Source organism: Coregonus clupeaformis, chromosome 28, assembly GCF_020615455.1.
Source record: "Coregonus clupeaformis isolate EN_2021a chromosome 28, ASM2061545v1, whole genome shotgun sequence".
Taxonomy (NCBI): domain Eukaryota; kingdom Metazoa; phylum Chordata; class Actinopteri; order Salmoniformes; family Salmonidae; genus Coregonus; species Coregonus clupeaformis.
Window position 1 is genome coordinate 886,310 of NC_059219.1, and position 21,160 is coordinate 907,469.

The window sequence follows — 21,160 nt, forward strand, 5'->3', positions numbered from 1 at the left end:
ACAGAGATGGCTTCTCTACAGTTCAGTACTGTGCTCCAGACAGAGATGGCTTCTCTACAGTTCAGTACTGTGCTCCAGACAGAGATGGCTTCTCTACAGTTCAGTACTGTGCTCCAGACAGAGATGGCTTCTCTACAGTTCAGTACTGTGCTCTAGACAGAGATGGCTTCTCTACAGTTCAGTACTGTGCTCCAGACAGAGATGGCTTCTCTACAGTTCAGTACTGTGCTCCAGACAGAGATGGCTTCTCTACAGTTCAATACTGTGCTCCAGACAGAGATGGCTTCTCTACAGTTCAGTACTGTGCTCCAGACAGAGATGGCTTCTCTACAGTTCAGTACTGTGCTCCAGACAGAGATGGCTTCTCTACAGTTCAGTATTGTGCTCCAGACAGAGATGGCTTCTCTACAGTTCAGTACTGTGCTCTAGACAGAGATGGCTTCTCTACAGTTCAGTACTGTGCTCCAGACAGAGATGGCTTCTCTACAGTTCAGTATTGTGCTCCAGACAGAGATGGCTTCTCTACAGTTCAGTACTGTGCTCCAGACAGAGATGGCTTCTCTACAGTTCAGTACTGTGCTCCAGACAGAGATGGCTTCTCTACAGTTCAGTACTGTGCTCCAGACAGAGATGGCTTCTCTACAGTTCAGTACTGTGCTCTAGACAGAGATGGCTTCTCTACAGTTCAGTACTGTGCTCCAGACAGAGATGGCTTCTCTACAGTTCAGTACTGTGCTCCAGACAGAGATGGCTTCTCTACAGTTCAGTACTGTGCTCCAGACAGAGATGGCTTCTCTACAGTTCAGTACTGTGCTCCAGACAGAGATGGCTTCTCTACAGTTCAGTACTGTGCTCCAGACAGAGATGGCTTCTCTACAGTTCAGTATTGTGCTCCAGACAGAGATGGCTTCTCTACAGTTCAGTACTGTGCTCTAGACAGAGATGGCTTCTCTACAGTTCAGTACTGTGCTCCAGACAGAGATGGCTTCTCTACAGTTCAGTATTGTGCTCCAGACAGAGATGGCTTCTCTACAGTTCAGTACTGTGCTCCAGACAGAGATGGCTTCTCTACAGTTCAGTACTGTGCTCTAGACAGAGATGGCTTCTCTACAGTTCAGTACTGTGCTCCAGACAGAGATGGCTTCTCTACAGTTCAGTACTGTGCTCCAGACAGAGATGGCTTCTCTACAGTTCAGTACTGTGCTCCAGACAGAGATGGCTTCTCTACAGTTCAGTATTGTGCTCCAGACACACACCTGGTTCATATACCCTCATCAGTACTTGTATAAGTGTTCCCTCTGCCCCCTTGTCATTGTGTGTGATTGTTTATTGTGAGGAGAGTGTAGCTCGGTTGAGCTCCGTGTATTTTGTATTGCCGGGGTATTTTTCCCAGTGTGCCTGTTTGGTTCCAGTGCACCTGTTTTGCGCACTGGACTGTTTGACGCATTTCTGCGTAACTGTATTCCGGAAAAAATGCTGTATTCTGTGATTTACCCTCCTGCGCCTGACTCCTTCAAATCATCCATCACAATTTCTCAGTGGCGCCGGCGGCAGCCCGCCTCGGCCTCCTCACCTAATTGGCTATCAAGTTCAAAAAAGTTAGGTGAATCAGGTCGGACTCGGATGGAGAGTGAGTGCATTGTTCATGATGGATAAACAAAAAGCAAGACCAAGTGGTGACAAATAACATGCAAAAAAGCTTTATCTGACCAAGTTGGTGCCAAATTACCAAAGATAACCACATCAGCAAAGCTACCACCTCGTCCTCGACTGACGAAACACCATCACAGGTGGAAGCTAGTAGGCCTTATGCAGCAGCTAGCACAAGCAGCCTCCCAGTCCCGACAGAGACCTCACTGCCCGGCCCGGCTAGCAGCCTCCCAGTCCCGACAGAGACCTCACTGCCCGGCCCGGCTATGACAGTGACCTGGCTCCTCCTCTTCTTCCTCCTCCCCAGAATAGTGACAGTTCCTCTAGTGAGGGCGCTGGGCCTCCTCCTCTCCAGAATAGTGACAGTTCCTCTAGTGAGAGAGCTAGGCCTCCTCCTCTCCAGAATAGTGACAGTTCCTCTAGTGAGAGAGCTGGGCCTCCTCCTCCTCCTCTCCAGAATAGTGACAGTTCCTCTAGTGAGAGAGCTGGGCCTCCTCCTCCTCCTCTCCAGAATAGTGACAGTTCCTCTAGTGAGGGCGCTGGGCCTCCTCCTCTCCAGAATAGTGACAGTTCCTCTAGTGAGGGCGCTGGGCCAGAAAACCAAGCTGACGACTGCCAGAGACCCAGCGGCGCTCATGAGATGATCATTTGGTATGTTGAATCATCTAATGATAACACAGAGAGGTATCATTATATCATCACACACACACACAAACACGCAAGTTCCCATTTCTGACATTGACACTCCTAGAAACTGGCCTTCAGATGATTGCCTATCACAGAGAGACTCGCACACTATTGGCTACATCAAAAATATATACACACCGCCACACAAAATCTTACTGTACATCACACATAGACCAACAAGTTTTCCTTCTAAATTTGACGTATTATGGATGAACGTCTATTTTTTACGTCTTATTTCCGCATGGTTACAGGGTTAATTCAGCTTGGTTACAGGGTTAAAAGAGAAACAGCTCAAAGGTTAACAGTTTAAACATTCATTCTGAGTGGTTAAGGTTAGGGCTATGGTTTGGGGAAGGCTTAACACAAAATATTTAAAAACAACTCGCTATTACCATCAAGTATCATCATGTATTCTCACGGCTTGCTAGAGCATTGTGAACTGCGGTGACGCAGTGGTCTGAGCAGCGCTCGTTGGCCTGAGTGCTGGGCAATTATTGTTCTTATTTTTTGTGAGCACCGAAGAAGGCATAGATCGACATTCTCAGGAACTTTTCAAACGTCCGAAATCGAAGTCTATTTCTAGTGATCAGGCTGCATAGACACAGTGTGAATACCTGTGTTGTATTACACTAGTAACAAGTATAACCCACACAAAAGCACAAGTGACCGGTCTAACATACACATCTTCTATTGCACTAGTAGGCCTTAACTGTCTAACATGCACGTTCTACTGTACTACTGTAAATGTTTATCTCACATGATGTTCCATTGCCAGGTCACAAGGTTAAGTCAAACTTAGGGCCTTTATAGGGCATAACAGTGACATTCCACCTAGGACATGTCCTACTGAAACCTCAGTCACTGACTGCACTGTTGGGTCTCTCCCTGCTGCATTCCTGCTCTGTGTCAGTATACAGTGAGGGAAAAAAGTATTTGATCCCCTGCTGATTTTGTACGTTTGCCCACTGACAAAGAAATGATCAGTCTATAATTTTAATGGTAGGTTTATTTGAATAGTGAGAGACAGAATAACAACAACAAAATCCAGAAAAACGCATGTCAAAAATGTTATCATTTGATTTGCATTTTAATGAGGGAAATAAGTATTTGACCCCCTCTCAATCAGAAAGATTTCTGGCTCCCAGGTGTCTTTTATACAGTTGACGAGCTGAGACTAGGAGCACATTCTTAAAGGGAGTGCTCCTAATCTCAGCTTGTTACCTGTATAAAAGACACCTGTCCACAGAAGCAATCAATCAGATTCCAAACTCTCCACCATGGCCAAGACCAAAGAGCTCTCCAAGGATGTCAGGGACAAGATTGTAGACCTACACAAGGCTGGAATGGGCTACAAGACCATCGCCAAGCAGCTTGGTGAGAAGGTGACAACAGTTGGTGCGATTATTCGCAAATGGAAGAAACACAAAAGAACTGTCAATCTCCCTCGGCCTGGGGCTCCATGCAAGATCTCACCTCGTGGAGTTGCAATGATCATGAGAACAGTGAGGAATCAGCCCAGAACTACACGGGAGGATCTTGTTAATGATCTCAAGGCAGCTGGGACCATAGTCACCAAGAAAACAATTGGTAACACACTACGCTGTGAAGGACTGAAATCCTGCAGCGCCCGCAAGGTCCCCCTGCTCAAGAAAGCACATATACAGGCCCGTCTGAAGTTTGCAAATGAACATCTGAATGATTCAGAGGAGAACTGGGTGAAAGTGTTGTGGTCAGATGAGACCAAAATCGAGCTCTTTGGCATCAACTCAACTCGCTGTGTTTGAAGGAGGAGGAATGCTGCCTATGACCCCAAGAACACCATCCCCACCGTCAAACATGGAGGTGGAAACATTATGCTTTTGGGGTGTTTTTCTGCTAAGGGGACAGGACAACTTCACCGCATCAAAGGGACGATGGACGGGGCAATGTACCGTCAAATCTTGGGTGAGAACCTCCTTCCCTCAGCCAGGGCATTGAAAATGGGTCGTGGATGGGTATTCCAGCATGACAATGACCCAAAATACACGGCCAAGGCAACAAAGGAGTGGCTCAAGAAGAAGCACATTAAGGTCCTGGAGTGGCCTAGCCAGTCTCCAGACCTTAATCCCATAGAAAATCTGTGGAGGGAGCTGAAGGTTCGAGTTGCCAAACGTCAGCCTCGAAACCTTAATGACTTGGAGAAGATCTGCAAAGAGGAGTGGAACAAAATCCCTACTGAGATGTGTGCAAACCTGGTGGCCAACTACAAGAAACGTCTGACCTCTGTGATTGCCAACAAAAGTTTTGCCACCAAGTACTAAGTCATGTTTTGCAGAGGGGTCAAATACTTATTTCCCTCATTAAAATGCAAATCAATTTATAACATTTTTGACATGCGTTTTTCTGGTATTTTTGGTTGTTATTCTGTCTCTCACTGTTCAAATAAACCTACCATTAAAATTATAGACTTATCATGTCTTTGTCAGTGGGCAAAAGTACAAAATCAGCAGGGGATCAAATACTTTTTTCCCTCACTGTATGCAAATCACAGGTGTGTGAGTTATAGCCTCACTGACCTGTTTACCATACACTCTGCATGTTCTACTGCACTGGTAACCTGATTCTCACTAGGGTGCTTGATTGCACAACAGTTCCTTAGAAGGCGCTGAACATGCTGCAGGGCAGGAAGAGGCTGTGTGCAGGGTTGACATGCTGGTGCCTGTCAGTCCCTTATGGGATTATAGAGAGAACAGAACAGCACACTGGGTTTTACTACTGAAGAGAGCCAATAACTATAGGTTAAACTCAAATAAAGCATACTACTTAATGGCAAATAAACCTGGTAAATATGTTGCAGCTCTCACAAAACGAATACATGCTAAACCAGTTATCATTTTAAAAGATAAAGATACAAAAGCGGTCATTAGAAACAACAATGTGAATTTTAAATGTTTCTATGAAAATGTATATAAATCACAATCAAACAGTGGGACGGATCCTACAGCCTTCTTAGACTCAACCACTCTGAAGCAACTATCAGCAGACAAAAAAGTATCATTAAAAACAGAGCTCACCCAAGTGGAAATATTAGATACTGTTAAAACATTTGCACTGAGAAAAGCACCAGGAATAGATGGCTTTCCCATAGAATTATATTCCAAATTTTGGGACAAAGTAGCCCCCCTATTTACACACGTCACTTAATTCAGTACTTCCTAGTTCCATGTATTAAACAGTTATGTCAGTTATATTAAAACCAGGAAAATCTGAAGAGTCCCCTGCTGATTATTGACCCATAAGTTTAATAAATTGTGACAATAAAATAATAACAAAGCTTATAAGCAATAGAATGACAAAAGTCTTACCAGACTTGATACATATCAATCAAACAGGGTTTATTAAAAATAGACACTTACAAAACAAATACAAGAACATGTTTCAGTTGAATACAATATGCAAAAAAACAAGATATCGGCTGTTGATGCTGAAAAGGCTTTCGATCATCTTGAATGGTCTTTTATATTCAAAACTTTGGAAGCTTTCAACATTCCAGCTGAAATAATACATTTAATAAAAAATATTGTATAAATATCCTAAAGCAAAATATACACAAATAATACATTATCTGATGAAATTGCTTTAGAAAGGGGCAAAAGACAGGGATGTCCTCTCTCTCCCCTCCTGTTTGCACTGGCAATTGAACGGCTTGCAGAAAGACAGGACTCAAATGTAACAGGTAAACATGAATATAAACTAAACTTATTTTCAGATGCTCTCCTGATATACCTGACCAATATTGAAAACTCAAATGGCCCCTTTGCAAAAATTATTTTCAGAATATTCAAAAATCTTAGGTTATGAAATGAACGTGGGCAACCCCCCGAAATAATGGCAATAGGAAAACAAAAAAGAGTAACTCACAATTTATAGCAATCCTTTAAGTGGACCACAAAAAATATAGAACAGGCCACTGGGCAAAAACTGGTTAAATTAACGTTGTTTCCATGTCATTTCAACCCAAAAATTCAATGTGATGACGTTGAATCAACGTGGAAAACTGATTGGATTTGGGGAAAAAAGTAATCACCGTAATGAAATTTCATCATATTTTCACCCAACTTTTAACCTAAATCCAATAACTTGGTGACATTTTTTGTTGATTTCACACACTGTAAACCCTAATAAGTTCACATAACTCAAAAATTATTTTGTAACAGATTACACAAAAATATTTTAGTGATGTTTTTAAATGTTTTAAGTTTACATAAAATAAAAATTAAATTTACAGTTGCCTTAAATTATCTCAATGTTATCTTATAAATATTGATATTCCTCAATGTCACGATCGTCTAAGGAGGAGGACCAAGGCGCAGCGTTGAAGGTGAACATATTATTTATTATACTGATCACACGATCAAAACAACAGACGATAACGTGATGTCTACGGTTTAACACAAACCAAATAAGAACAAGAAACCACAAACACATAGGGAAAGACAGACAGTTTAAATATGGCTCCCAATCAGAGACAACCAGCTGACACTCGTTGCCTCTGATTGGGAGTCACTCAGGCCAACATAGAAATACAAACTAGACCCACAACCTACAACACAAAACATAGAAACTAACACCCTGGCTCAACATACGAGAGTCCCCCGAGCCAGGGCGTGACAGTACCCCCCCCTAAAGGCGCGGACTCCGACCGCGCCAACCAAACACAACAGGGGAGGGACCGGGTGGGCACTCCGCCTAGGCGGCGGATCCGGCTCCGGGCATGATCCCCACTCGCTCTCTAACCCCCCAAAGTACCCCTGGTCCGGTCTGGCCCTGCTGACCGGAGCTGGACTGCACACTGGTGGAGCGGATTGCTCTAGCTCCGGCGTGAAGCAGCTGACCCGTGCCGAACCAGGCACCAGTGGAACAGGCACGGGCTGTGCCGGACTGACGACGCACACCACTGGCTTGGTGTGGTTAGCAGGGACGGCCCGAGCCGGGCTGACGAAACGCACCCCTGACTTGGTGCGGGGAGCAGGAGCGGGCCAAACCGGGCTGACGAAACGCCCCACTGACTTGGTGCGGGGAGCAGGAACGGGCCGAACCGGGCTGACGAAGCGCACCACTGACTTGGTGCGGGGAGCAGGAACGGGCCGAGCCGGGCTGACGAAGCGCACCACTGACTTGGTGCGGGGAGCAGGAACGGGCCGAGCCGGGCTGACGAAACGCCCCACTGACTTGGTGCGGGGAGCAGGAACAGGCCGGACCGTACTGGGGACACACACCACTGGTCCTACGCCGGGATCTGGAATGGGCCGGACCGGACTGGTAACACACCCCAGTACCTCTCGCCGTGCCTCCACACCTTCCACCCCCTCTTCGACCAGTGGCCCCCGTAACCTGGCGGCCTCCTCTGCCAACCCGCTGGGCCGCTCTGCCGCGGTCTCCTGCTGGCCCGTCGTCCACGGCGTTAGTCCCCCCCTAAAAATTTTCTGGGCTTCACTCCTACCCGTGGCCAAGGTCTCCATGTCCCTCGCCAGCCGTTCGCCCTTCTGCCACAATGTCAAGCCCCTCTCCTCCTCATCCGGCTTGACCCAGTCGAGGAGGCGAAGGAGATCTGTTAGGGATCTCCCTGGCGATGGCTCCTGGACACGCTGCTTGGTCACATCTTGGTGGTTTCTTCTGTCACGATCGTCTAAGGAGGAGGACCAAGGCGCAGCGTTGAAGGTGAACATATTATTTATTATACTGATCACACGATCAAAACAACAGACGATAACGTGATGTCTACGGTTTAACACAAACCAAATAAGAACAAGAAACCACAAACACATAGGGAAAGACAGACAGTTTAAATATGGCTCCCAATCAGAGACAACCAGCTGACACTCGTTGCCTCTGATTGGGAGTCACTCAGGCCAACATAGAAATACAAACTAGACCCACAACCTACAACACAAAACATAGAAACTAACACCCTGGCTCAACATACGAGAGTCCCCCGAGCCAGGGCGTGACACTCAACTTATAATTAGGGAGTAATTCACTCAAAATTTTCAATATTTTTCAACTCATATAATGTGGGAAATCCACTCAAAATTTTAAATATTCTTCAACTCATATAATGTGTGAAATACACTCAACATTTTCAATATTCTTCAACTCATAATGTGGGACATGCAATCTAAATTAATTCTAAACTGAAATACTGATGTCGGTCCATTACACAATTATAATCAGCGAATAATGTTAGAAAACATGAAAGTGACACCACAGTGACAATTTAACTTTTTTTTTATTCAACACAATGTGCTTTTAAAAAGGCACGAATCAAAAGGAGCTCAGTCAAAACAAAGTGCTTGTCATAAATTAAAACAAAAAAGGAAAAGGAAATGACTCCATAAAAACAAAATGTGTTTTAAAGTACATTAAGTGTTAATAGTTCCATATTCTGATAGTGGTCATTGCTACAGAGGGTAGATTCAGTTTTTTGGGTCTCCATATCACATTATTCAGTAAACATTATGATAAAAACTCACAAAGGCTTCATGATAAAATTCAATAAGATTCTAATTATAATCCATCCTCAACAGCAATGACAACTATTAGAATGTGGAGCCATTTAAAACGTTTTGGCACTTACTGTACCTTGAAGGCTGCAACTCACTTTTTTAAAATAAAACATTCAAATAAAAGTACTGGTTTCTACTGTGCCGTACTTCAACTGGCAACATCAAGGTAAGCATTAGGTCACACAACATTAAACATGTATAGTGCATGAATTCAACAGTCATTTCCCACAAGTACAGTACAAAAACTTGGGCTTGGCAATACGTCAATGTTGTGATATTTATCTATTAACAATCAATGTATTAAATCTGAGGTAGAAGAGGCAAACAGTGTAACATATTAAACATGAGGTAGAAGAGGCAAATTATTACATTTGTAAAGAGGGGAAAAAAAACAAAAAACATCCTCAATACTCAGCTCAACAAATAGTCCATTCTGAGTGATTCACTCATTGAACAAATCATTCTTCAGTGTCAGTAGACGCCCTTTCAGTGGTTTGTTGTCCTCAAGACACATCACAACTTTTTGGATAAATGTGAATGTAAGCTCGAGATTCTTTGGGTACTGTAGGTCTAGTGCATAGACATACCCAAAGAGCAGGAGAAATGAGTCAGCCAGGTTTGTGGGACCACTCACAAGTATTTCATCTTCCACAACAATACAGATGCTCTCAGGGCTGAAGAGGGCCGCATCAGTAGTATCATTACATTTACATTTACATTTTAGTCATTTAGCAGACGCTCTTATCCAGAGCGACTTACAGGAGCAATTAGGGTTAAGTGCCTTGCTCAAGGGCACATTTACGTCATTTAGCAGACGCTCTTATCCAGAGCGACTACAAATTGGTGCATTCACCCTATAGCCAGTGGGATAACCACTTTACAATTATACTTTTTTTTTTTTTTTTTTGGGGGTAGAAGGATTACTTTATCCTATCCCAGGTGTTCCTTAAAGAGGTGGGGTTTCAAATGTCTCCGGAAGGTGATGAGTGACTCCGCTGTCCTGGCGTCGTGAGGGAGCTTGTTCCACCATTGGGGTGCCAGAGCAGCGAACAGCTTTGACTGGGCTGAGCGGGAACTATGCTTCCGCAGAGGAAGGGGAGCCAGCAGGCCAGAGGTGGATGAACGCAATGCCCTCGCCTGGGTGTAGGGACTGATCAGAGCCTGAAGGTACGGAGGTGCCGTTCCCCTCACTGCTCCATAGGCAAGCACCATGGTCTTGTAACGGATGCGAGCTTCAACTGGAAGCCAGTGGAGTGTGCGGAGGAGGGGGGTGACGTGAGAGAACTTGGGAAGGTTGACACCAGACGGGCTGCGGCATTCTGGATGAGTTGTAGGGGTTTAATGGCACAGGCAGGGAGCCCAGCCAACAGCGAGTTGCAGTAATCCAGACGGGAGATGACAAGTGCCTGGATTAGGACCTGTGCCGCTTCCTGTGTAAGGCAGGGTCGTACTCTCCGAATGTTGTAGAGCATGAACCTGCAGGATCGGGTCACCGCCTTGATGTTGGCGGAGAACGACAGGGTGTTGTCCAGGGTCACGCCAAGACTCTTCGCACTCTGGGAGGAGGACACAACGGAGTTGTCAACCGTGATGGCGAGATCATGGAACGGGCAGTCCTTCCCCGGGAGGAAGAGCAGCTCCGTCTTGCCAGGGTTCAGCTTGAGGTGGTGATCCGTCATCCATACTGATATGTCGGCCAGACATGCAGAGATGCGATTCGCCACCTGGTTATCAGAAGGGGGGAAAGGAGAAGATTAGTTGTGTATCGTCAGCGTAGCAATGATAGGAGAGGCCATGTGAGGATATGACAGAGCCAAGTGACTTGGTGTATAGGGAGAAAAGGAGAGGGCCTAGAACTGAGCCCTGGGGGACACCAGTGGTGAGAGCACGTGGTGCGGAGACAGCTTCTCGCCACGCCACTTGGTAGGAGCGACCGGTCAGGTAGGACGCAATCCAGGAGTGAGCCGCGCCGGAGATGCCCAGCTCGGAGAGGGTGGAGAGGAGGATCTGATGGTTCACTGTATCAAAGGCAGCAGACAGGTCTAGAAGGACAAGAGCAGAGGAGAGAGAGTTAGCTTTAGCAGTGCGGAGAGCCTCCGTGACACAGAGAAGAGCAGTCTCAGTTGAATGACCAGTCCTGAAACCTGACTGGTTTGGATCAAGAAGGTCATTCTGAGAGAGATAGCAAGAGAGTTGGCTAAAGACGGCACGCTCAATAGTTTTGGAAAGAAAAGAAAGAAGGGATACTGGTCTGTAGTTGTTGACATCAGTGGGATCGAGTGTTGGTTTTTTTGAGAAGGGGGTGCAACTCTCGCTCTCTTGAAGACGGAAGGGACATGGCCAGCGGTCAAGGATGAGTTGATCAGCGAGGTGAGGTAGGGGAGAAGGTCACCGGAGATGGTCTGGAGAAGAGAGGAGGGGATGGGGTCAAGCGGGCAGGTTGTTGGGCGGCCTGCAGTCACTAGTCGCAAGATTTTATCTGGAGAGAGAGGGAAGAAAGAAGTCAAAGCATAGGGTAGGGCAGTGTGAGCAGGACCAGCAGTGTCATTAGACTTAACAAACGAGGATCGGATGTCGTCAACCTTCTTTTCAAAGTGGTTGACAAAGTCGCAGTGAGGAGAATGTGGCAAAGAGCTTCCTAGGGTTAGAGGCAGATGCTTGGAATTTAGAGTGGTAGAAAGTGGCCTTAGCAGCAGAAACAGATGAAGAAAATGTAGAGAGGAGGGAGTGAAAAGATGCCAGGTCGGCAGGGAGTTTAGTTTTCTTCCATTTCCGCTCAGCTGCCCGGAGCTCTGTTCTGTGAGCTCGCAATGAGTCATCAAGCCACAGAGCTGGAGGGGAGGACCGAGCCGGCCGGGAGGATAGGGGACACAGGGAGTCAAAGGATGCAGAAAGGGAGGAGAGGAGGGTTGAGGAGGCAGAATCAGGAGATTGGAGGGAGAAGGATTGAGCAGAGGGAAGAGATGATAGGATGGAAGAGGAGAGAGTAGTGGGAGAGAGAGAGCGAAGGTTGCGGCGGCGCGTTACCATCTGTGTAGGGGCAGAGTGAGTAGTGTTGGAGGAGAGCGAGAGAGAAAAGGATACAAAGTAGTGGTCGGAGACATGGAGGGGAGTTGCAGTGAGATTAGTAGAAGAGCAACATCTAGTAAAGATGAAGTCAAGCGTATTGCCTGCCTTGTGAGTGGGGGATGGTGAGAGGGTGAGGTCAAAAGAGGAGAGGAGTGGAAAGAAGGAGGCAGAGAGAAATGAGTCAAATGTAGACGCGGGAGGTTGAAATCCCCCAAAACTGTGAAGGGTGAGCCATCCTCAGGAAAGGAACTTATCAAGGCGTCAAGCTCATTGATGAACTCTCCAAGGGAACCTGGAGGGCGATAGATGACAAGGATATTAAGCTTAAATGGGCTAGTGACTGTGACAGCGTGGAATTCAAATGAGGAGATAGACAGATGGGTTAGGGGAAAAATTGAGAATGACCACTTGGGAGAGATGAGGATTCCTGTGCCACCACCCCTCTGACCAGATGCTCTCGGGGTATGCGAGAACACATGGTCAGACGAGGAGAGAGCAGTAGGAGTAGCAGTGTTTTCAGTGGTAATCCATGTTTCCCGTCAGAGCCAGGAAGTCGAGGGACTGGAGGGTAGCATAGGCTGGGATGAAGTCAGCCTTGTTGGCGGCAGAACGGCAGTTCCAGAGGCTGCCTGAGACCTGGAACTCCAGGTGTGTGGTGCGTGCAGGGACCACCAGGTTAGAGAGGCAGCAGCCACGCGGTGTGAGGCGTTTGTGTAGCCTGTGCGGAGAGGAGAGAACAGGGATAGGCAGAGGCATAGTTGACAGGCTGCAGCAGATGGCTACAATAATGCAGAGGAGATCGGGATGAAATGAACTAAACATCAGGGAAAGGAGAGAGCAGGCCTCCCTCACCAAAAAAAAAAAAATATATATATATATAACTCTCCCAACTTCCACCTCAGAAACTATAAGTGTTTCACTGAACCACCCGAGTAAAACTCTCCCAACTTCCACTTTAGAAATTAGAATTGTTGTAAACTACAGCAGACTGTTATCAGTAGCTGTAATTAAGTACAGCAGCTACCAACCACCTAACGTTAATGCCTCGGATGAGGTTAGAAAAACAGCTGAATGGTAGCAGCTAGCTGGCTCAATCACAGGTACTCTTAAGCATGAAATAACATTGGAAACAATTAACCACAGTTGCAAAAAGTTACCAGTAGCTACCCGCTAGCTAGCTAGCTTTGTTGGTCCAAGTAGTGGGTAGGCTAGCCTCGTGCTTCGCCGGAGTCCACCGAATACAGTCCTTACCTACAATAATTACCTACAATAACCTTCAATAACTACCTGAGTAAGCTACCTATAATACCAAACTACAATACCTACCTACAATCTAAATACATGGTTTAAGCTTAACTCAACACCATATAAGAAGCCGAGCTTACCTTTCATAACGCAGCAATGATTAAACGTTGGGTAGCTAGCACAAAGATATTGTATTTAGCTACCACAGTACAGCCTGCTGGTAGTGTTGGCTGGCTAGCAATGGCTACTGTGTTGACTTTGTTTGAAAAACGGCGTCGCTGCGAACGAATGTAGCTGGCTAAAAGGATATTGTTTTTAGTTGCTACCGTTGCTAATAGCTACTCGCCAGCTAATCCAGGAGGTGAGTTAGCTAGCTAGCTTCGTGCTACATCCGGCACCGCCGAATACAAAAGTAACCTACAATAACTACACAACAGCTACCCACAACAGCCCACGATGCCTACCTATACTACTTAATAATATACAGCCCACGATGCCTACCTATAGTACCTAACTACAATCTAAATACATAGTTTAAGCCTTACTCAACAAAGCCCAAGCTATGTATAAAGCCAAACTGGCAGACTGCAATCAGTAGCCGAAATTAAGTACAGCAGCTACCAACCACCTAACGTTAATGATAATGAGGTTAGAAAAACAGCTGAAGGTGGCAGCTAGCTGGCTCAATTACAGGTACTCTTAAGCGTGAAATAACATTGGAAACAGCTAACCACAGTTGCTAAAAGTTACCGGTAGCTACCCGCTAGCTAGCTAGCTTTGTTGGTCCAAGTAGTGGGTAGGCTAGCCTCGTGCTTCGCCGGGGTCCGCCGAATACAGTCCTTACCTACAATAATTACCTACAATAACCTACAATAACTACCTGAGTAAACTACCTATAATACCTAACTACAATACCTACCTACAATCTAAATACATGGTTTAAGCTTTACTCAACACCATATAAGAAGCCAAGCTTACCTCCTGCTAGAGAAAACACAACCTCTCCCGTCAGCATCCCCCACAGCAACCTATCATCAGTGACAACTGTCAGGAGAGCCACCGGAGTGTCAGTGAGGTCTGGACCATCTGCTGACTATAAAACACAAATAATACAAAAATGAGTTCAGCCCCTCAAGGATACAAATCATGCTAATGATGTCTAGACATTACGGTCACTTTGCACTTAGACTGCAACTAAGCTACATGTTTAAACTATTTTCTTTACACATGCTTATTATTTTATGTTAGTTTCACACCTACCTGTAAGCATACTTTTTGTTTAGTGGAATTCTTTATACTTACCTTTTCATTTATGTAATTTCTACATGTCAGTTTGCAGAATAACAACTCAAGGAAACTTCATAAACAGGTCCTGGGGGCTATTCCAGAAAGGAGGTTCAACAAACTGAGCCTAACCCTGAACTCAGAGTTGACTTACCCTGTGAAGTGAAACTGAGTTTTCAGTTACAGAACAGCTGATCTGAGTTAGGTAAGTTGACTCAGAGTACGTTAACTCTGAGTTGAGCTTGTGCCTGACGACTAGTAAAAAGCCATCATCAATGGAGCTCCGATACGGTTATTCACCATGGCAACGGGAGAAAACAGGAAGCAGACATTTTCTGGCTGCGGCTGTTATATAAATCACTGACAGAGTTTCAGATGCAGTCGTCTTTTCATTTTGAATTTAACATCACTTTATTTTATATTAGCCTTTAAGGAAGTGGTTGAATGTTGTTCAATGTTTTATTTTAGGCTATTTTGTTTTATTTAAATTGGCTGAAAATGAAATATAAAAACATTTTATCTCATACTCAATGCGGCGACAAACTAGAAACACGGACTTTGAAATTACGTTGTTGGAAAAAATACAATTGGCTATACTGATGGTTTTCACATAACCTGCTTTCTGGAATGCCCCTCTGGTTCTCCTAGAGTTCTTTGAGTGATGTCATGTTTAAGCTGACTGAATAGCTAAGCAAAGGGATTGATAGTGAGGCCAGTACACTTACATTACAGGTCCTGAAAAACTTGGAGGCATCTTCACGCAGGTACACAGGAAGTGCACGAAGGACGAGGGCCCGTATCATATTTACATCACTTTGTTCCTACATGGACAAAAAATATCCATTACAATAATAATTACACAAATATCAAAAACATTCATTGTACACTAATTATAGTAAAAATGAAAATGTTAAAAGATAAGCAAGTTAGTTATTAACAAGCAAAGCATCAAAGTTGTGTGCTTATAGATCTGCTATTTCTGTTGTTGTTCTTTGTATTTAACAAAGTATTAATAAAGGGTTCAAGTGATCAACTGTTGACCCCACAGTTGAGATAAAAACATTTAGAGAAATAGCAAAAGAATGACTGTGGAAACACATAAAATAAAACCAATTATTAGTGTAACCCTCTCACCAGGCTCGAATTTGACTCTCACGATATTACCTTATTTAGAATATCTGAACAGCATGGGATATTAGGTGAGAAGGACATCTCCAATAAGAATCCCTATTGTAAACTTGCTAGGGTGAATGACAAATAGGGTATTAACTTCAGATAGAATGATTATAGACTTGGTTATTGTTATAAGGATATGCTTTCCCATGCATTAAATGAAACTGAAACAGTAAATGACTCCACCAATACAACAGACATAAGGTTCAAGATCTATATTAATCAAATGTTCAATGTATCACATCAAAAGAAATAAAAATTATAAACCCCAATGATTTTTCCACAACCCATGTCCAAATTATTTGCAAGCTTGCTTAAACCCTGGGCGCGCGTTGGAGCTCATAAAAAAAATGACGACATACATAAAGTCCCGAAGTCCACCCCACATTTGTAGTTACTCACTACTTGTAGATAATGCCTCAGAAAAATATAGTAGTTCCGTGCAGGTGTCCTCACAAGATCCACAGCGAACACAGCTATCAATGCAGCCAGTACTCGGTAGCAGCAACAGACATCCGTTGGAAACCCGAACTGATCGTCACAAGCAATTCTCTCCAAGTCTTGCACGATGCTAGGCTAACCTCTAGGATGTCGAATGTCTCCACAATGCGACGGCAGCTTCAGTCTCCACTTGGTCTTTCTTAACTAAATAATAAACACTCTCTTATAGAAATAAAATCAGGATTTCCCTTAAAAAAACTCTGTAGGTATGGTTTTGTTCTCTCTTTATCGTTTCCTTTGGTCGTTTTTCCTTCACCAACCCCACTAACGTCTCTCCTCTCCCTTCTTTCAACTTTTCCCTCTCTTTTCTTTCCCAGCAACCAGTCCACTCTCCCATTGGCCACAACTTAACAAGTTAGCTCATTGGTCAAAACTTTAACGAGATACGTGGGAAATTTAAACTTAAAAGTAAACCAACCTATTCACTTGTACATTTTTTTTAAACATTGCTTCAAAAGAAATGCATTAATGACATTACAAATCAGGAGCTATTCGATCACCTTTTAAATCTAATACCAATGAATTATAACAAATAAACTCTATACTTGGTTTTAGCAATGTATTACATTAGTAACACTATTTCATAATACATCCTACCTGAACTGTTAAAAGGATTTCGAGATGATCTCACAACCACACACTTGAGCCTAGGAAGAAATACAAACACAGGCCTGGTTAGCATCATGATAACACACTCACATTATGTTGTTTAGCATTGTTCGTTTCACGCTAGCACACACGTACACACAGCTCGATAACGTAAAATATTTACTGTGTAAGGCAGACACATTGAAATAAGTATACTCACAGTACGCACTTGCATTACCGGCGAACAGCGAAAACTCATGGACCTTCCTCCACCGTCAATGTCCCGGGCAAACATGCATTATGGGAAATGTAGTTCATCCAGGAAACCCGCTGATAACGTTACACCTTTGTAAGATGAAGTAACGTAACGTATTTGTCACATATTTAACAACTTCTAAAGTTACAATTACTTGGATTTTTAAACTATTTACAACAAATATTCACTGTGCACATTGTACAAATGTATTCCCAGTTCCACATTTAAGACTATCGAAATTCAATAAAATTTTTTAAAAAAAAACAAACATTAGAGTTACTTACCAAATCAGAGGTGATGATAAGATGGCGCTTAAGAAAACGAGGGCAATAAGACTAATGATAAAAACGGAGGTGGTGGTGGTTTCAAGCGGGCAGCATAAAAGTGCGCATTGCAAACAAATTAAAACAAATTAAACTGTGTTCCACATCCACACGGGCGGCCCAAACATCCCCGCATCAAGGCAAATTCAAGATGGCTGACTCAGCTTTCCTGAGGGAGAGATGACCCACCCACCAGAACGTCATGACGTCGATAACGTCATGACACTACCTAAACTTTTTGAGCGTTCCACACAAATTACCTATAAAATATTGAGCCCTCTTCAATTAAAGTGGCATAAATCTCAACAGAGTTCAACACTTTATAGTTTGGTCAACTGCATAACGACATTTGACTGTTATGACCTTATTACGTATGAGCTAGTACAACTGTTTGGGATTACAGTGCACTGAATTCACATTAGTTGACAACTCAACCAAATGTAAATCAAAACTACACGTTGAACTGACGTCTGTTCCCAGTGGGAGGGCCTCGTTTCCCAGTTGAAATGTAACTTAAGCATTACGATGATTTCCCAAACAAGCACGTAGAGAGAACGTTCGCTAAGCGCGTCGTTAGACCATGTGTCGATACTGATAGGATCGACAGAAAAGCAGCTCTGCTCTGTTACCTTAACATAATTATTCCACAATACTGATGACGGATCAGCTCCTAGAGAGATATTACCAATTATGGCTGCAAATAGGCTATTGAGGCGGCTTATTATGCTTACTCAATAATAATGCACTAAATCACAGATTGGGCACATCATTGCGCACAAGTTGTCACACATCATGAAATACATTGAGGCAAAGATTACAGACAGCCTAGTTGCAAAATATAATTAAATGGATTTAAAGTAGATTTAGGCTCATGTATGTATATATTAATGCAGTCATCTCGGTTTTAATTTGAAGCATAATTTTATCATTCACTCATTTTTTCCTTCACAATTAAAAATACTTCGGCAACTTTGTATTTGTAGTCAACTTCATTTTGAAGTTATCTGCAGTCACAGACAGACAGATAGCCTAAACATCTTCATTCTATGTTTAGCGGAGATCTGACGATGCACTTTGGCAGCTCTACACGTTACTAACAAAGGCTCTGGGAAACACCTCGGCTACTGAAGATACATCGTAAGAAGGTTCTAACGATGATCTTAACGCTACGAAGGATCTGCGAAACACCTCGGCTACTGAAGATACATCGTAAGAAGGTTCTAACGATGATCTTAACACTACGAAGGCTCTGGGAAACGAGGCCCAGAACAGGACCTGTGAACCCCCTCCCTAACCCTCAACACGGATGCCAATCACCCACCTGACACACAGGTAACCCCACCCAACCCACCCCAGCCATGTTGCATAGCACACGTAACATCAGCAGCAGTAGCCACAGCAGTAGCAGTAGCAGCATGGCTGTAGAATGTTGATGCCACCCATGCCTGCACAGTGCCAGCTATGCCTCCGTTCCCAACACCACCACAGGTGAGTCAGATTACAGTAAATGTGCTGCGCACCGTATAAGCACTAATTACAGAGTTACTGAGGCAGTAAATCTCTCATACACACACACACAAACTGTCACACTCGTATCCCCCCCAGACATGCATAGCAAAGGGAAACTACAGACTAGAGTCAGATCACCTGGATGCATGATGCCAGAGTTGAACCATGTAGTCACTGTAGTAATATGAAAGGTCAGCAGGCCCACACATACTTTAGAAAACCCAGCGTTTCTGGTGTCCTGACCTGCTCTTCCACACTACTGAATAACTACCAAACAGTGCAATCTGTCTAGAGGAATCACTGCTTATAGTGGATATAGAGTATGTGTGGTGTGATGAGCCTGGGATGTGTTGTGTTACTCCATGAGCAGACTACCCCAGGGAATCTCCCGGTGTGACTGAGAGAGGGTGTGTGTGTGAGTGTGACTGTGTGTGCGTATGTGCATTCATGTACAGTGGGGAAAAAATGTATTTAGTCAGCCACCAATTGTGCAAGTTCTCCCACTTAAAAAGATGAGAGAGGCCTGTAATTTTCATCATAGGTACACGTCAACTATGACAGACAAAATGAGGAAAAAAAATCCAGGAAATCACATTGTAGGATTTTTAATGAATTTATTTGCAAATCATGGTGGAAAATAAGTATTTGGTCAATAACAAAAGTTTCTCATATATATACCCTTTGTTGGCAATGACACAGGTCAAACGTTTTCTGTAAGTCTTCACAAGGTTTTCACACACTGTTGCTGGTATTTTGGCCCATTCCTCCATGCAGATCTCCTCTAGAGCAGTGATGTTTTGGGGCTGTCGCTGGGCAACACGGACTTTCAACTCCCTCCAAAGATTGTCTATGGGGTTGAGATCTGGAGACTGGCTAGGCCACTCCAGGACCTTGAAATGCTTCTTACGAAGCCACTCCTTCGTTGCCCGGGCGGTGTGTTTGGGATCATTGTCATGCTGAAAGACCCAGCCACGTTTCATCTTCAATGCCCTTGCTGATGGAAGGAGGTATTCACTCAAAATCTCACGATACATGGCCCCATTCATTCTTTCCTTTACACAGATCAGTCGTCCTGGTCCCATTGCAGAAAAACAGCCCCAAAGCATGATGTTTCCACCCCCATGCTTCACAGTAGGTATGGTGTTCTTTGGATGCAAGTCAGCATTCTTTGTCCTCCAAACACGACGAGTTGAGTTTTTACCAAAAAGTTATATTTTGGTTTCATCTGACCATATGACATTCTCCCAATCCTCTTCTGGATCATCCAAATGCACTCTAGCAAACTTCAGACGGGCCTGGACATGTACTGGCTTAAGCAGGGGGACACGTCTTGCACTGCAGGATTTGAGTCCCTGGCGGCGTAGTGTGTTACTAATGGTAGGCTTTGTTACTTTGGTCCCAGCTCTCTGCAGGTCATTCACTAGGTCCCCCCGTGTGGTTCTGGGATTTTTGCTCACCGTTCTTGTGATCATTTTGACCCCACGGGGTGAGATCTTGCGTGGAGCCCCAGATCGAGGGAGATTATCAGTGGTCTTGTATGTCTTCCATTTCCTAATAATTGCTCCCACAGTTGATTTCTTCAAACCAAGCTGCTTACCTATTGCAGATTAAGTCTTCCCAGCCTGGTGCAGGTCTACAATTTTGTTTCTGGTGTCCTTTGACAGCTCTTTGGTCTTGGCCATAGTGGAGTTTGGAGTGTGACTGTTTGAGGTTGTGGACATGTGTCTTTTATACTGATAACAAGTTCAAACAGGTGCCATTAACACAGGGAACGAGTGGAGGACAGATGAACCTCTTAAAGAAGAAGTTACAGGTCTGTGAGAGCCAGAAATCTTGCTTGTTTGTAGGTGACCAAATACTTATTTTCCACCATAATTTGCAAATAAATTCATAAAAAATCCTACAATGTGATTTTCTGGATTTTTTTCCTCAATTTGTCTGTCATAGTTGACGTGTACCTATGATGAAAATTACAGGCCTCTCTCATCTTTTTAAGTGGGAGAACTTGCACAATTGGTGGCTGACTAAATACATTTTTTCCCCACTGTACATGAATGCACATACGCACACACAGTCACACTCACACACACACCCTCTCTCAGTCACACCGGGAGATTCCCTGGGGTAGTCTGCTCATGGAGTAACACAACACATCCCAGGCTCATCACACCACACATACTCTATATCCACTATAAGCAGTGATTCCTCTAGACAGATTGCACTGTTTGGTAGTTATTCAGTAGTGTGGAAGAGCAGGTCAGGACACCAGAAACGCTGGGTTTTCTAAAGTATGTGTGGGCCTGCTGACCTTTCATATTACTACAGTGACT

The 21,160-nt window shown here is 44.2% G+C and overlaps 1 protein-coding gene and 1 long non-coding RNA gene across 4 annotated transcripts in view; both read right to left on the reverse strand.

The window, feature by feature from the left end:
- Positions 1-7,971: 7,971 nt before the first annotated feature.
- LOC121543253 lies at positions 7,972-18,616 on the reverse strand. 3 transcript variants are annotated; one of them, XR_006657531.1, is made up of 6 exons: positions 17,283-18,616; positions 16,963-17,087; positions 16,752-16,801; positions 15,206-15,301; positions 14,175-14,289; positions 7,972-8,005 (listed from the first exon to the last, which is right to left on the reverse strand). It is a non-coding gene; the product is annotated as an uncharacterized LOC121543253 (long non-coding RNA). The 3 variants fall into 3 exon arrangements; XR_005995997.2 differs by lacking the exon at positions 7,972-8,005 and adding an exon at positions 12,630-12,669; XR_006657532.1 differs by lacking the exon at positions 7,972-8,005 and adding an exon at positions 12,630-12,669 and having other exon boundaries at positions 16,963-17,072; positions 17,283-18,615.
- Positions 18,617-20,932: 2,316 nt separating this feature from the next.
- Positions 20,933-21,160, reverse strand: part of LOC121570078 (ubiquitin carboxyl-terminal hydrolase MINDY-3-like) — a 25,910-nt gene continuing 25,682 nt past the window's right edge. Inside the window, exon 11 of the mRNA XM_045208296.1 lies at positions 20,933-20,959. Coding sequence (XP_045064231.1) covers positions 20,933-20,959 — 27 coding nt within the window. The remainder of the gene's footprint in view (positions 20,960-21,160) is intronic.